Source organism: Synchiropus splendidus, chromosome 1 (genome assembly GCF_027744825.2).
Source record: "Synchiropus splendidus isolate RoL2022-P1 chromosome 1, RoL_Sspl_1.0, whole genome shotgun sequence".
Taxonomy (NCBI): domain Eukaryota; kingdom Metazoa; phylum Chordata; class Actinopteri; order Syngnathiformes; family Callionymidae; genus Synchiropus; species Synchiropus splendidus.
Window position 1 is genome coordinate 53,389,074 of NC_071334.1, and position 17,320 is coordinate 53,406,393.

The 17,320-nt window shown below is 43.7% G+C and overlaps 1 protein-coding gene across 1 annotated transcript; it reads left to right on the plus strand.

Annotated features, from left to right (window-relative positions):
• Positions 1 to 102: 102 nt before the first annotated feature.
• On the plus strand, positions 103 to 15,517 carry pdcl (phosducin-like). Its single transcript, XM_053875305.1, has 17 exons — positions 103 to 235; positions 300 to 380; positions 3,659 to 3,775; positions 5,793 to 5,933; positions 6,015 to 6,158; positions 7,137 to 7,318; positions 9,350 to 9,433; positions 9,510 to 9,756; positions 10,263 to 10,549; positions 10,747 to 10,894; positions 11,205 to 11,558; positions 12,378 to 12,517; positions 13,083 to 13,091; positions 13,189 to 13,243; positions 13,960 to 14,148; positions 14,221 to 14,402; positions 14,572 to 15,517. Exons 1-17 carry the CDS (start codon positions 229 to 231, stop codon positions 15,133 to 15,135), a joined length of 2,931 nt encoding a protein of 976 aa, XP_053731280.1. The 5' UTR covers positions 103 to 228; the 3' UTR covers positions 15,136 to 15,517.
• The last annotated feature ends 1,803 nt before the right edge of the window (positions 15,518 to 17,320 follow it).

The window sequence follows — 17,320 nt, forward strand, 5'->3', positions numbered from 1 at the left end:
ATTCGTTCGTCATTCATACACGTTGAGAAGGATATGAAAGAGAGTCATTGTGGCCAGCAGGGGCGGGGCCGAGCTGGATGACTCCCACTTCAGAGAGTTGGTGCAGGTGAAGCTCACTTTGGCAGTTTCCACTGACCCACTTGGTGTTGTCTCCGGCTTCATCGCGTAAAAGTCTGGATCAGTCCTCGATTTGCCCGAGTTGGAATGACAGCCTCCTGAACTGCTGGAATGAGATGTAAGTTGTCAGCTCGTGCGTCTGTCCTCCTTGAACCGCGGTCGTGATAGAACTGTGGTTGCAGCCTCCATCCTGGGATCGCTGCTTCTCGTGCTGCCGCTGTGGGAGCCTGTCTGTCGGGGTGATGGGGTCACGTCCAGCACCGGTAAGTCACCCTCTGACGCCGTCAAACTCTCACACCGCCAGGGTGACTGTGAAAACACATGCACAGCGGAGAGCTCGCTGGTCTCGCAGTAGGCACAAGCTGGTGGTGTTTTATCAGGTTTTCCTCTTCGCACGGTGTCACCAGACATTCCTACAGCTCCGATAACAAAAGCAAGCCCGGACAGGACCGCCTTCAGTAATAACATCGCCTGACCTCAACAGTCAGAAGTGTCGGGGAACACGGGTCATTTGGCCAAGTGCCATGTCATTTCACCTCTGAGGTCCCGCCCCTGTCTGGATATGTCCCTGAAGACAGACACTTCTAGTCACATTCTGAGAATGACTCCACTACATTCAACATGTACAATAATAACTCTGTCTTTAAAAGGCAGTCATAATGACATTATGATTCATAACAGCAGACAAAGGTCAGTGCCTGGACATAGCTGCAAGAATCTCTGAACACTCGGGACTGAAGCGGTTAAACAAAGGAAAAACAAAAGTCTTGATCCCTGCCAACGCACAAGCGAACGGATCCTATTACGTCAGATTAAAAGCATCAGACATTTTTTTTCCGCGGGAAAATGAGGCTGAAGACGAGACAGAGATGTGGCCTGACCTGTAGGACCACACACCCCCAACTAAAGCTCAGCTTTGCCTCGGGCTGACTTCACCAGCCTGTTTCACTGCTATCATTTGATGTGGCGGGAACTCAGCCAGCCCTGTTATCTTGGTGTTGTAAGAGAACATTTTGAAGAGGAGAACTACAAATGAAGTCGTGTGAAATTCAAACGGAAACATCAAGAGATGAGGTCTGACTCATGAAGGATGCGTGGGCCTTTTGGTTTCCCTCACACAGGCCGTATGTGGCTGGTTTAAGCTGTAGAGTCCACAGGTCTGAACAGGGTTGACTCGAGTAAATTCAGTGCTCTGGGCAACACCCACTCAGTGTTGACCATTTAGCTGGATGTCATCTTCAAAATACAACTGTATGACAGACTGTGATTTAAACATTTTTAACTTCATAAGAAATAACTGACAGTAGGCAGGTGGAGAGGCATCTCTTAAGTCACTAGCTCGCTAATACTGAGCCCCGTTGGTAGATCAATATATCCCTCTGCTCATATGATCGATAATGGTGTTTTGTGCTTTTGATTTGGAGTCAACTAAAGCCATAACAAAACAGGCCCCCTTTCACCAACCAAGTACGGCTGTTTTAGTGTCTCTGCTTAAGATGGAATGTAAAATTCAGGAAAAGAATAATAACAGAATGAATCTCAAATGGCAGCTGGGCGATAGGCTGCACTCAGAAACGGCTCAGCTATTTCTCCGTCTAGTTCTGGTTGAATATTAAATTCCAAAACATGGAGAGGGATTGGCAGACAAGAGCCAGAGGCAAATCTACCCTCGAAGAGCAAGACGACCCACTGAGAGGACGAATTTAAGCCTGTAAGCCAGCATCAGATCAGCTGTACTCTGAAATGAAAACAATACAGTCAGGCGTAAACATGGAGCTTGATAACTTTCAGAACAAGTTCACCCAAGACGTTATCCGACATCATCACTGAACTCAAAGACACTATGGGTCGAGTGTTGATGTCAAGGAGGCAGTAGCTCTAGCTTTAGTCCACCAGGAACACATCCAGCAGCAGATGCTGGACATCGAATCGCAGGCACGAAGAAACTACCTACGCATATTTAGAATACTGGAGGGAACCGAGGGAGATGATATACAGAACTTTATCGGAAACTTTCTCAAAGAATTCATTACATTTATTTGCATGTTTGGCTGTGTGTATGTTGGCGATACCTCAGAATCTCCCACTTGTTATCAGACATCGATTATACACCAGTTCAATGATTAATAAAAAAAAGCATGAGTTGAAGCATCTTGTAGCTTGGTATTATCAACCAGAGAGACAGTTTAAACCCCTGGTTGTTAGGAACCTTATGTTGCTGTAATTCTACATAATGAAGTAGCTAGCTATAGAGCACCGCTTAAGGGTATCTTTGTGTCAACCTACTCTGGATTTCTGTTGGTACTAAGCCAAAATAAATTCTTTTATCTGCCAGCATGCTGACAACCAGGAGGATCACTTTCTGTTGAACCTGCAAGTGCTTTTTCTTTACGTGTCGAGTCTTGTCAAACTCAGAGCAAGACAACTTGCCTTCACCTCTGAGGGCCTCTCTTTGTCAAAGAAACTGAGATATTGCTCACGAGATGTATTGTTAATTAAAAAATCATAATGAATAAGTCGTCAGATGTTTTCCCCAAAATCATCCTTCACTGTTAAACCTACTAAACTGGTCTAAACCTAAACACGGTCATCAGCTTAATCCTCTTAAATATGTCGTCACTTCCTCTCAGGTTGGTTTCAGTAGAAAAATGTTGGCTGTGAAAAACCTGAATTGCTTCATGACAGGTCTGGCACCCGCTGTATAGTTACTCACCTTCATAGTGCTTAGTTGTTAAAGCTGCCATACAGACACATTACTATCTCCAGTGGCAAAGACACTGGATACAATGAGTCATTTCCAAAAGGTATGAACTAGTGATCGTCTCTTTCATTAAACTTGTAAAGGCTCTCAAACTCTCATAAGCTAATCTGGATGCTAGCGTTGCTGCAAAAGGTTATAAAGGTCATATATTCAAGACATTTTAGTTAAATTGACTTGATAAACAAATCCATACTTAGATTTCATAGCATCGATGCATGTGATCGAGAAGAGAACCTCTGTTGCATTCCTCTTCCAAGCAAGTCGGAATCAAATGTGAAGATATAACATTCATTTGAAACCGCTTGCTTAAGTTCCTCAGCTTTGTTGTGATTTTTTTATATTTATTTTAATTTAGAAGGCATTTTATTACAATGGGAATGGTATATATTGTACTTCCCGGGAAAGACTTTTCATGTCAAACACACAGGCAGATCAGTAGCAGTCCAACACCTTTGAATTTGTAGCAGTGCATTACAGGCCATCAGTATGAGTCATGTGTTTAATTTCTGCATGCGTCTATGTTATCTGCAAGCCAACATTTGGTTTAGTTTTTTTTTTTCATTCCAGTTCTTACAACTCTGAGTGACATAAATTCAGTTGTAAAGCAAAAAGTATGTGCATGGTTAAACTCACTCCCAAATTCCAGGGTGTTGGAAGCAACACAGTGAAGTGGAGAGTTCTGGGAAGAGATAGCTATCAGATAAAGAGACAGAATATTCAAGGTACAAAACACAAACAAGTGGGTGTATTTGTCTCCCCTTTCTCTCTTTGTTTTCACAGTCAATCCATGCTGTTATTTACCGTGTCAACATTGGGGTGTGTGTGTGCGATACGGCGAGGACCGATATGAGTGTGACTGCACTGGCACCGGCTACTCTGGGGAGAACTGCACTGTCCGTGAGTTGAGCTCTTTTCCAAGTGGTTTTCTCATGCATCCCTGCAGCACCGGTTCAGGAAATGGTTGCACAAAGCCCCGCTCAGAGTTTTTGTCCAGGCCTAAATATTTGTATGAATTCAAATAACTGGGAAGAAAGAGGCTCTGAGTGTCGTGAATGTGGCTTCTGTCTCAGCCTGTGCTACTCTCATTATCAAGCACCATCTCACAGTGCTCGCTCTAATCGGATGTGATGGCATTAGTTGAAAGCAAAGCAGCTTGGATAATGAAAAATGAGAGCATGAAAACAGGTGTGCTGCTCCAATGGTTTGGAATCATGATAAACAGTGAGACTGTTGTCTCCACCCACATCTATTCACATTTATTATCAAGCTTCTCCTGATCCATCAACAGAGCTGGTGTCATCTACTGGACCTTAAGTGTGTGTAGTGAGTGGACTCAGCCAGAGGAATCCCACCAGGTTATTACGATAATAAACAAAATTCAGCAAAGACGGGTGAAACTGAGGAACCAAGGGCATCAACGACCTAGGAGCAATAAACACAAACGAAAACCTGGAACAGACACAAACTGGAAATCAGAAACAAGCACAGAAGCACAGAGAGCAGAAAAGTAATGCTGTGGTAAAAACACAAATACATAAGAGGCTACCAACAGAATCAACATTACTGGTGTAGGAGCACGCGTGACCCGGAACCAGGAAGCTTAGGTGGAGCAGATGGGTTCCAGCTGGTGTCCATTGTCCATTATCCGCGAAACAGAAGGAGAAACAAACAAGGAAATATAACAACATGAAAGCCTAAACTAAACAGACTAGACTGAACCTCCTCTCCCAGGTGGGTGAGGGAATGTGGGTATGTTCATATGTTCAGTACTACATTAAATAAACATGTTGTGTTGCGTGAACAGCATGTGCTTGTCTGTAGTTAGAGGCTTCTTACAGGCAAGACAAATTCATTTTATTCACAAACTTATTTTCTGTTAAAAAAACGGTGGAGCTTTTTAAAATAAATTTTACATGTTGCTGGCATGGATTTGTTATACCCAAAGTTGAACTGTGGATGGATTCGATGTTACATCACAAAAATGGGCCCTGGTTGAGACTGGTACCGACGTCAGTCGTGACGTGAAGTATATTTACTGTACACTGTTGCCTAGTAGCGCTGCCCGGGACTTGTGGAATGCAGCTTTGACTTGCTGGGATGAGCAAATAAATCATCATAATGATTGTTTTAAAAAGTGACTTGCACTCACAAAGTAAGATTGGCGAGGAAAGACTTCACCTGAATGAGAACGAGCCAAGTCAGTTGCCAAAGTATGAGTGTAAATGTGAAAACATATCCTAACTCTGACTATGGAGGGATGACTTGTCTTTGAATGTTGGGCAGGAAAAAATACATTTACTAAGAGGATATTCAAACTAAGTATATTTATCTATCAAAGTTGTTCATTTATTTGGTGAGAGTAAATCACTACAGCAGATAATGTGGTTCTGCTACTTTCATCAAGCGTGATCTTCAGGTTTCAGTGGCAGGAAGCAAGTGGAATTCTCATTGCCTCTAGCAAAATAGTCTTCCTGAGCAGTGTCTGGGTTGAGCAGGACTGAGGGGCCCCTGCGACTTCAGGTTGATTGTGGAAACAGAGTGATGTTAGGGGAAGAGAATCTGAGACGTGATCTCCATTTTGACTCAGCAGCATTTCAAGTTGGCTTGGCTGAGGAAGCCCAGAACACCTACCTATGACACATGAATGTATATTCTTGTGAGCAGATTTGAAATAATTTGCAGCTGTTGGGCCCCCAGGTTTCTTGGAAAACATGATGTCACTGTTCTAGTCAGAGAATTTAGCCCATGAGAAATGTGCTCGACACCTGCGATGTCTGAGAAATAAAATGGAAGATGTTACAGGAGACTCCCGGAGGACCACACAGAAGAATGACTTTCCGTCACTCAATTCCCCGTTGAATTCTCCAGCTGGCTGCATTGCTGTCCTTTTGTAACATTTGTTCCTCGTCTGCAGCTGAGTTCTGGACCCGAGTGCGTCAAGTTTTGAAGCCCGGCCCAGATGTGACACATTACATCCTGACCCATTTCCGCCTGTTCTGGGACATCATCAACTACACCTTCCTACGTGATGTTCTGATGCGCCTAGTTCTGACAGGTCAGTCGTTGCACCTGCTCTTCTTCTCTTACATATATTTTAGATCAAAAACCATCAGCAACATTTCCTGTCTTTGAGCAGTCAGGTCCAACCTGATACCGAGCCCTCCAACCTACAACTCCAAGTACAGCTACCTCAGCTGGGAGTCCTACTACAATCTCAGTTATTACACTAGGTTACTGCCACCAGTGCCGCCGGACTGCCCGACGCCGCTAGGAGTAAAAGGTCAGTATTCTGTTTGTTTAGGTTCATTTTCAATGAATATCTAGTTTCAATTTCTGCTTTGATCTGTTGTACAAATATTTTAGTTGTTGCTTGTTTCAGGCCGATATAACTGTTAGCATCTAGCTACGTGACAACACTTTGGAGCGGTGCTTCTTGCACTAAAATGTCAGTAAAAGTGAGTTTAGTTATTAGAAAAGTGCATTATGATTCTCGCAGGTTCTATAATTAAAAGCAGGACAGACAGGGTGGAGTGGGTAAAGACAACAAACAGGGGCGATGTGAGACGTAGCGGCAGCCAGGCTGAAAGGGAAGCCCTATGGGACTATTGAATAGACTGGATTGAATAGACTACTGTCTTACAGTGAGGCAGATCTGTGTTATAAAATAGACGTGACTATCCAAATATCACTAGTACAGGGCTGCACTTTATTGTTGCACAGTGTCACAATACTCCAGCTGCACTTTGTTTCACTGAACTATGCAAACTCTCCTCATCAAGACAAACCAGCTGAGATTAAATGACACGTGGAATGATACATGAGACGTGAAAAGGTAGTTAGGAGGAAGTGAAAGAAGAAAAACCTGTGGTGGTCACATTTCCAGGGAAGGACCAAACCAAACATGAGCAGAGCAGACAGGTATTCGGGTTCAACAGTGTTTTTCCACAAAAAAAAAACCTGTATTGAATTCAGTTGCGTGCAATTAATATGTATTATTTTTATGTATTATTTAAAAAGGCAACAAATTCCGCATAAATAGCTAGTTTTTCCCTTGTAGTTTTTGGAATATTTATTGGTCATTGTGTGTTTAATAATAATAATGATCATCATGGTCATCATTGTTCCCAGCATGCTGTTGGGTTTTTGACCTTGAGTGCAGCCTGAGGTTTAAAAAAGAACTCATCAATATTATGGCTAGAGGCGTGGTGCGTCAGTGTCTGGCCCTGTACTGTGTGTGACACGTGCTGCTTCTCTCCAGGAATGGCCGGTCTACCCGACCCTGAGCTGCTGGTGGAGAAGCTGCTGAAGAGAAGGACCTTCAGACCCGACCCTCAGGGCAGCAACCTCATGTTCGCCTTCTTTGCCCAGCACTTCACCCACCAGTTCTTCAAGACTTACAATCGTATGGGTGTGGGCTTCACCAAGGCGCTGGCACACGGGGTTGGTTTTCAGCAAAATTCATTCAGTGTTTTATGAGTAGTACCACCATAAATCCTCTTCACATCACAGAGTGGCATACATACCGTTACATCACAGATTTTAAATAATTTGCTTAATAAGAAAAGATTCACAATTTAATTCCATTATGCATGAAAGTAGAACTAAAAAAATAGTTCTGAGATTTTATTTTGTCACTACCTTCCCCTCTTGCCTGTGGTATAATGTGGTATAATAAATATAATACAACTTTTTAACAACCAACTTCTGCATGTGGTTTTGCTAAACTTATTCATTGAATACAGTCTCACCCTCCGAATACTCCAAACAAATATTGAGTCTTACAAGTTTGTCATGAGTTTGAAAGAAGACAATAGAGCAGCAACAACAACCTCCTGATGGATCTTTCACGTTTGCATGAAGACATTTCCCTCATAAGCAAAGTGAACTCACCAACTTCATGTTCCTCTCCGTGTTTGGGACATGGTTTCAAGCTCCCTCTCTGGTTGTTTAGCTCTGGCTGGGTAACTCTCTTATCAGTCGCTTTGATGCTCTCCAGACTGTCATCAACTGACGTCTGTGTTTGACAGCAAAGCACTTTGTGTCCAAAGTGTTTAATGGGAGTGAATTTAAGTGATGTTTGTTTAGAATGGACTGTAGGTAGCATCAGTAGTGGTTTGAAGGCTTCTCCTTCTTCTTGTCATGGCTAATGTGCAGTGTCGTGCAGTTGGATTAAACAATCCAGAAATGAATCACGAGTATGACGATAGAGGCGGAACTCCTTATGAGGTCCTACAGTTTGAGTGTGGTTCTTGCTGTGGCCTGCTAAACATTATGACTACCTGACCTTAGCATCTCAACAACAGGAAGCAGTGTCATGGTACTCCAGTTGGTCTTCTCCAGACCACATTCTCCAGGTCTTGGAATCGACTGCGTTTAGACTTAGGTCTCATTTTTGGCCATGCTACATTCTCGATTTTGATTCAGGAGCAAAAACAGCGCAACCTTCATGCATTTTAATGAACCTCACTTGTGTCAGAGACTAGACGGGTGAAGTTACAGGCTGCAGAGATAAAGGAGGTGGGGGATTTTAAGTACTTAGGCTCAACTGTCCAGGGCAATGGAGAGTGTGAGAAAGAGGTGAAGAAGCGGGTGCAGGCAGGATGGAATCATTGGAGAAAAGTGTCAGGTGTGATGTGTGACAAAAGGGTGTCGGCAAGGATGAAAGGGAAAGACAGTGGTGAGGCCAGCAATGTTGTATGGTTTGGAAACAGTGGCAATGAGGAGAAGACAGGAGGCAGAGCTGGAGGTAGCAGAGATGAAGATGCTGAGCTTCTCTCTGGGAGTGAGCAGGATGGATAGGATCAGGAAGCAGTAGATCAGAGGGACAGCACATGTGGTCAGGTGTTTAGGAGACAAAGTCAGAGAGGCTAGATGGAGATGGTTTGGACATGTACAGAGGAGAGAGAGCCAGTACATTGGTGGGAAGATGTTGAGGTTGGAACTGCCAGGCAGAAGGTGGAGAGGAAGGCCAAAGTGGAGATTTCTGGATGTGGTGAAGGAGGACATGAGGTTTGTAGGTTTCAGAGAAGAGGAAGCAGAGGACAGGGTGAGATGGAGGAGGATGATCCGCTATGGCGAGCCCTGAAGGGAGAAGCCGAAAGGAAAAGAAGAAGAAGACTTGTGTCAGGGATGAGGGATAAAGACGGCTCTGCCTGTGTGTGTGTCTCTGTCCGTTCCTTTGGAAATAGAATGACAACAAATAACTATGGGGTTTAATTTTAGGCGTGTTCTGTGGCTTCGTTTGGATTCACAATGGCAAACAGACCAATGTGTTCTGCGTTTAGTTTGGTCTATGGGTTTTTATAATGTTGAAGTCTGTTCCCTTCAGAGCAGAAAGATCTAATTTGTTGGACAAACCCTCATTGAATGGTCTGAAATACTTTATGACTAAAAAAAATAACTGTAATAAACAGTAATAAAATGACTACTTTTAAATTTGGCTTTTTCTTTGTGATGTGTCGCATCGTGCAGGTGGATGCTGGACACATCTACGGGGACAACCTGGAGCGTCAGCTGAATCTCAGACTTTTTAAAGATGGAAAACTAAAATATCAGGTACGGTCACTGGCTTTGGCGTCTCCACGTTCACTTTTGAGTGACTAAATTGTAAACCTAACATTTTCCTTTCTAGCTAATCGATGGAGAGATGTACCCTCCCACTGTCATCGATGCTCCTGTTAAGATGAGCTACCCACCGGGGTTCCCGCTCCGGGATCAGATGGCTATTGGGCAGGAAGTGTATGGACTTCTTCCCGGCCTGGGAATGTACGCCACACTCTGGCTGAGGGAACATAACCGAGTTTGTGACATCCTGAAAGTAGAACATCCCACCTGGGATGATGAACAGCTCTTCCAGACGACTCGCCTCATCATCATCGGTGAGCATGGCGACTCCGCTGAGTCCAGAAGGCTGACACCACTGTGGTGTTTGGATTAGCTGAGGCCACCACTGACAGGTGTCTTCAGTTCTTGTTGGACTGATGTTATTTTTGGCCAACGAGGAACTAGATAGTTATGAAATCGGCTCTCAAAACCTATGAAGGAGTGAGGATGAAAGAGCAAGAAGAAAATCACATGAAGAGGAGTCAAGAGAGCAAAGCCCAGCACCTGTTCATGGTGTCTCTTTATCGCCGTCTACGTATGGCTCTATATGGCTGTAAAATATATGGGGGTTTTGGCTCTCTCTGTCTAAAAGGTTCACAACCCCTGTTCTAAAGAGTTGGATAGAAGGCATCACATTGTAAGGACTGTGGAATAAAAGATGAGTTTGAAGTCTTATGCAAGCACTGACGGTTGCAGTCTTGATGTTAGTGGCACAGAAGTAGAAGTCAGGGCAGAGCTCCACCATATCTGAATGCTAACTGGTCTCATGCGTGTCTCCCAGGTGAAACCATCCGAATAGTGATAGAGGAGTACGTGCAGCACCTGAGTGGATACCTGCTGAAGCTCAAGTTTGATCCCGCACTGCTGTACAACACTCCCTTCCAGTACGGAAACCGCATCGCTCTGGAGTTTAGCCAGCTCTACCACTGGCACCCTCTCATGCCTGACAGCTTCCTGATCAATGGTGATGAACTTTCTTACCCGCAGTTCCTCTTCAACACTACCGTCCTCACAAATTACGGCGTTGACAAGCTGGTCGATGCCTTCTCTCGACAAGTCGCGGGGCAGGTAAAGAATCGACACACTCTTGGCTGCAGAAGTGAATTTGCTGTAAGGCTTAGATTGTCTTCTCTAGAAATGCACTCAGAGATATGAGAGGTGTGAAGCTAAGACATGCAAGTGTGTTGCTGCCTTCTGACCCCTAGGAAATGAATGTTATTCGGATGACCTCTGACTCACAATGTCTGGCACAATATTACCCCCAGATTGGAGGCGGCCACAACATCAACCCCGCCGTGACCAAAGTCGCCGTAGGAGCCATTAAGGAGTCGCGGCAACTCCGCATGCAACCCTTCAATGAATACAGGAAGCGCTTCAACCTGAAGCCGTACACGTCCTTCAGGGAGTTCACAGGTGAGGCCCTGTTCCGGGACCACACAGAGGCATGTCCCCTGATTTATGGCTTTTACGAGTGCGTGAGAGCAGCCGAACACACATTCTTTCCTCAAAAAGCACACAGTGAAAGTGCACTTGGATCCTAAACTGTGGGAAGACAGAAAATGCATTCACCACCTCAGCACAAGTTCCTTGAATGTATTTATCATATGACAAAGAATGAATGCTGTGTCAGGTATTTCAGGAAGAAGTGAGAGCCTCTTTTCATGTGGGACTGAGGACAGCATGAAATAATATAAATAAATACAAATTGTGGTTCTTCATGCAGATAACAAGGAGATTGCAGACACGCTGGAGGAACTGTACGGTGACATTGATACACTTGAATTTTACCCCGGATTGATGTTGGAGAAAACTCGACCCGGGTCCGTATTTGGAGAAAGCATGGTGGAGATGGGCGCCCCCTTCTCCTTGAAAGGACTGCTGGGAAACCCCATTTGCTCCCCGCAATACTGGAAGCCGAGCACATTTGGGGGCAAAGTCGGCTTTGACATTGTGAACTCGGCTACACTGAAGAAACTAGTCTGTTTAAACAGCAGGACGTGTCCCTACGTGGCCTTCAGAATACCCGGGGATGAGCAGTCACAGACCCACACAGGCGAAACCAGGACGGATGAGCTGTGACCTTTCTCTGACAACATGATATAATGTGGAAGAGAGGCTGCGAGCATAAAAGAACCACTGGAGACTCCCTCTGTCAGCCTCATGTACACCGTCTTTACTTACACGCTACATTGAAATAAGGAAACACTTGCTGTTTGAAAACATCTTTTTCGTTACTTGTGGATGGACATTATGTGTTTTAACTCATGCTGTTTCTGAAAAAATTTGGTGTTTTGACACTGAAATTATTGTTATTATATCACATCCAATAATGTTCAGAAGTCAGATTTTTAAAAATTGTTGTTTAGCTCTTTTAAAAAAAAATTTTTTAGCTCTTTTTAAAAAAAAAAATTTCTGGTTACAAACCCTGTTCCTGGTTTTAGTGGATGCTTTTTAAGGTATAGGTGTTGGGGTTTGTAGTGTGGGGATGCAGGGTTTGTGTGGAGAATTTGTTTAAATCATCGACAATGATCGGAGAAAAATTCCACCTGAAAAGTGCGGTTTTAAGTGAGAAACAATGTTGCCTTCCACAGAAAAGTGACTTCGTTGCATTTAAATGTGAAATGTATGTGTAAAGTCCATCTGGCAAGAACTATGACTCAGTTGGAGAATAAAAATTAAACCACAAAATGTAAAAAAAAAAAAAAAATCACAAAACAGTGCAGTGACAAAAACTACATACAAATCATATAAGGGCAACTATATTATATCGAAAAAACGACCTGATAAAATGAAATGAGCTTCTATGAACACATGTCTCCCTCTGGTGGCGAGATGTTCGAACGAAACGTTGGGAGCGGATATGCGTCATCACGCTGTGCTGCGTTTGCGTCTTCAGGTGAAAGTCGAAGCTCTTCACTATTAACGCTACACTCACTCACCATTACGAATCATTTAGCGACCTCGTTATTAGCTCTGATTGTGGTCAGTAACTGTGGACGATTGTTGTGTCGGATATGTGACTTTATTCCCAACAGTGTACACGAATACACGGAAATAGCTGTTCATTCCTATTAAAAAAAAAAATATATATATATATATATATATATATATATATAATACCGCCATAACCTTGTATCTTGAGTTTAACTGTATTTTGTATGCATGTGTTTTGTTTTTTTGTTTTTTTTTGCAAAACTATTTTTTTTTTTTAAATCAACTCCTGAATAACGGCGATGTGACATCTCTGATTGTTTTGAACGCACCATCGTTCCGCCCTTAAGCTGAAGTTAGCAGCTTAGCTGAAGTTCACGACTCATCTACCTTCGATATCGTCACAAACAAGGCAAGTGAACATTGTCTTTCATGTCTTTTATCGTGCTGTACGATGTTACGCTTATAATGAGAACAACAACAACTCTGGAAAAATGCTAAATGGGCGTAGAACACCGTGTCTGACACAGGAGCTAAAGCTTAGCATTTGAATGTGTAGCAGCAGGATCCGATATTATAGACGCAAATCGACTGTTTATAGACAACACGTGTGAACAAAGCAGCAAGGCAAATATTGCATTATTAGGAATCTCACTGTTGTGTCTTCCAGAAGACACAAGTGAACCGTCTTACGTCATCACATTGTGTTTACTATGCATCTCTCATTGACGTCCATGCTGCCCAATGATGTGTGTTTTCTGCTGCTCCATTTGTCAAAATACAAAACAAGTGAATGTACATATAGACCGGGTCACGCTTCAGCTGCATGTGGTGAATGAGATCCTCCATTGTGTTGAACTAATCCACCGTAACAGATGTGTAATGCAGGTCAGACTGGGTTCATATGCTTCGCTAGCTACTGAGGTGGTTACAGACGTAACTTTAAATAACAATGTTTCTTCCTACATTTCGACTAACAATTTTAAACATTATTGACGTCTTGCTGATACCTGTTTACACAGTTTACCAAACAAACAGATGCTTATCTGGGCTCAGTAGATTTTTTTCCAGTAAGGTTTTTACTGTAAATTCATGTTTATTCGAAACAAAAGATCTGAATTGTGTAAATTAAAAAAGAGCAAATAAAACAATGTGATTTTTGTGAAAATAAAACAATCATGATAATAATTCATAACAAAAGCAAGTTGAAAATCAGGATCAAATAGTCACTGTTTTATTATTATGACAAAGACTTGAAATTACGAGAAACACAAGTGTATGGAACGTTTTTATGTCCTCAGTTTGAGACTGAAAGGCAGTGGAATCAAATCTGTTCTAATCGAATCATAAATTCCCCATAAATGCAGGGTTGTAGTGTTTCCACTTCTGTCACTGTGATACTTTCTACTAGTCTGTGGGAAACGTACAAATGTTCACAGAGTAGAATGCTTCATGAGCAGAGACCAGCATTTCCTGTGAATGATCTCCTCTTTTGTGTTAAATTTTTTTTTTTAAAAAGTTAATTCATATTATCATAATCTGTTTAGGTAGACGTGCAACCATGACGACCTTGGATGACAAGCTTCTGGGTGAGAAACTGCAGTATTACTACAGCAGCAGTGAGGACGAGGGCAGTGAGAACGAGGACGATGACACGGGCCACAAGACCATCAGAGATGCTAATGCAGAGGAGCCAGAGATCGACTACAGTCAGGATGGAAGTGCTGTCAATACAGGTAGCTTGAACACGGTCGAAGAGCAAAGTTTCAGCAGTTTGGTTTCAGCATAAACAATGGCTGTTGTTCCAGGACCAAAGGGGGTGATCAACGACTGGAGGAAATACAAACAGCTGGAGGTGGAGCAGAAGCAGGAGCAGAAGCGAGAGATGGAGAGACTGATCAAGAAGCTGTCAATGACCTGTCGCTCCGACCTTGACCTGGAGAAGGACAAGGACAAGCAGAAGGAGTTGCAGGAAAAGATCAAAGGCAAAGTGAGTGGTAAATGGAAAAGGAAAATATCATTTGAATGTTTACATTTCCATGAAAATGTAGAGGGGCATCTTCGACAATTTGTTTTCACCCATCAGTGAGGAAAGATGTGGGACATGGTGTGGCTTGATTTGGTCCTGAGGCCTGTTAACCATGTCTCCCTTCCCTCAGATGACCATGCAGGAGTACAACATGCTCCAAGAAGAACAGGACGACGAAGACTTCCTGCAGCGATACCGAATGCAGCGTATTGAAGAGATGCGGCGGCAGCTCTGCCGTGGCAAACGCTTTGAAAAGGTCTTCGAGCTCATGGGTGGAGAGGATTTCTTGGAGGCTCTGGACAAGGAGGACAAGAGCACACTGGTGATGATCCACATCTACGAGCCAGAGGTCCCGGGCTGCGAGGCCATGAGCGGCTGCCTGTTGTGTCTGGCTCAGGAATATCCCTTGGTCAAGTTCTGCAGCGTCCGCAGCTCGGCCATCAGCACCAGCGCTCTGTTCAGGGACAGCGCGCTGCCAGCGCTGCTCGTCTACAAAGGAGGAGACCTGATCGGAAACTTTGTCCGCCTCACCGATCAGTTGGGTGAAGATTTCTTCGCTGTGGATCTGGAGGCCTTGCTGCAGGAGTATGGCTTGCTTCCCGAAAAATCACCTATGGTGCCGAAGACCATCAGGAATGGAGCCATCGTCCAGAGCAACCTCAGCGAGGAGGATTCCGATCTTGATATAGACTAGAGCCAGATCGATTCCTTTTTTCTGCTGATCAGGGATTGAGCAACAAGTGATGCTTGACCCAATCCAGTCTTTTATTATTGGAGCAGTGTAAACCCCCTGCATGGGCCATGTCAGTGATGCGGACTGAACATGATGGTTGGAGTTTAATTTCTAAACTCTTTTTCCATTTGTTTTCATATCAGTAATTTATCTCTCCAGTAAGAAACATGCATTTTTTTTCTTTGTACTGTGACTATTTATTGAGTAAAGATGCTTCATTCTCCTTTGTCTTGCGTGTATATTCTCGATACTGTATGTTGTGTTCCTCCTACTTTAGTTTTGTAACTTTTAAATGTGCTGGACCACTTAAGTTTGTTTATTAAACAAGTGTTTGTCAATCTCAGTTTTGTCTTCTTTGTTGATCTCCAAAGACTTCATTTGAACTGCAAGTTTATCAAGAGGCAGTTTTAAGCGCGCACAACCTACTGCTCTATATATGGTCATAACTTGATCCAACATAATTGATCAAGTCTAACTTACATAAATAAAGTGCTGAAGCAAGTCAGTTGTCAACACTCGTCACCGTTTGAATAAACATGAAGAAAACTTCAAAGAAGTTGTAGGTATTGCATTGCATTTTATTTGTTTCAGCCATCGTAAATACAACCCTCCACGACTTATTCATTACTGCACGCACCTTGAAAATAGACGGAATTGAATGCTGAAGCGTGATAAGCAGAATACAAATACAGTATTTTGGAAGATGAAGTCTATAAGAACAAACAGGGAATGTGGCCGTAATTTGCACATTAAGGTTCAACGTTAGGATGTTCACGACATTACATCCAAAAAAATGAGAAAAACCAACCGGAACTGCTGCGTCAAAACCCCAAATCTGGAAATCCACTTCAACTCTCCGGAGACACTGTTCTCGTGACGTTGACAAAATGTCAATGTTAACATGCATATTTGTTTAACAAGCGATCCGTTAAAAGACGGAGGATATTAAGTGTATAAGCATAAAGCCGTCAGCTGGGCCAGAAAGCAGAGCGTCATCATCGGCAGGTGATCTGCTGCCTTCTGCAGGACACCTGTCGAACTGTGTAGTTCCATTCCGCAGAAGGCGTGTTCCAGGAGCAGGTGAGTGTCTGCGCTCATGCCTGTCGGGAGTGAGGCAACAGAGTCATTCAAGCCACCAAGTTGCTCACATAGTCTTCGATGACAGTGGGAAATCTTCTGTCTGACGTTGATATTTCCGAGTCCCTGATACTCACCGTGCTGTGACCATTCCTCCCACAGGTGCTGAACCTGTGCGCTGTGATGTTCCAGGTGCTCATGGTGCCCCGGGTCTGAAGCAGTACAAGAACCACACATTAGCTCTGACAGCTGGCTCTAGTTCTATTTTAGAAGGTGGAGGCAGTGTCACATCATGATGCACAGCGTGATGTGATGATTCCACGTTCCCAACATTCCCAACTCGCAATTGTATTTGCCATTAATCCGTGGACAAAAGGCCCAAAGACAAGACGTTACCGTTGGAGTGCTGCCAGAGAAGGTGCTTGAGCTCCCGCAGAGCCTTGGTCAGACTCTCCAGCTGGTCATGGAGGCGGATGTTTTCTTCGATCAAGACGTGGATGGTGTCCTGCAGCTCAAACCCCTGGCTCTGGAGAACCAGCAGCAGAAGAAGAAAAGGAGTCACAGGCTGCATTTTACGTCTTCCTCTGTCAACGTGGTGTAGGCTCTACCCAGCCATTTCCTCCTGTCACCCGGAGCGAAGCCCTCACAACTGGAGCGTTTGGTTTGGTGAAGGAACAACAGTGAGATTGCTTTGAGCGGAAAATGTGTCAGGGGGTGCTTTAAAAATCCATCCCATGATTCCACATCAGTGTGCACGCTGACCGCAGCTTCCAAAGGGAAAAAAAAAAAAATCAATGTTGGATTCAGTTAAAAATTACTAGCCTTTTTCGCTGACAGCAGTGAAAAAGCTTTGGGTACGAGATCCACGGGAAGGTTCAGAAATTTGTGACACTATAGAAACATGACCACAAACAAACCAGAGGTCACACATGATCAATCCGCGCAAATTAGCAGCAGGTCAGCGCCGCCATGGGATCATTACGGTGGAGGACCACAGGACCTTCAGCACTTGTCCCTCTGATCACGTGGCATCAGCACAGATGGTAAGTTCAATTGTCAGGTTATAAAA

Coding starts and splice junctions, on each gene's coding strand:
- pdcl (XM_053875305.1), top strand. Junction 10,550..10,746: donor CTCGACAAGTCGCGGGGCAG/GTAAAGAATCGA, acceptor TATTACCCCCAG/ATTGGAGGCGGCCACAACAT. Junction 10,895..11,204: donor GTCCTTCAGGGAGTTCACAG/GTGAGGCCCTGT, acceptor TTCTTCATGCAG/ATAACAAGGAGATTGCAGAC.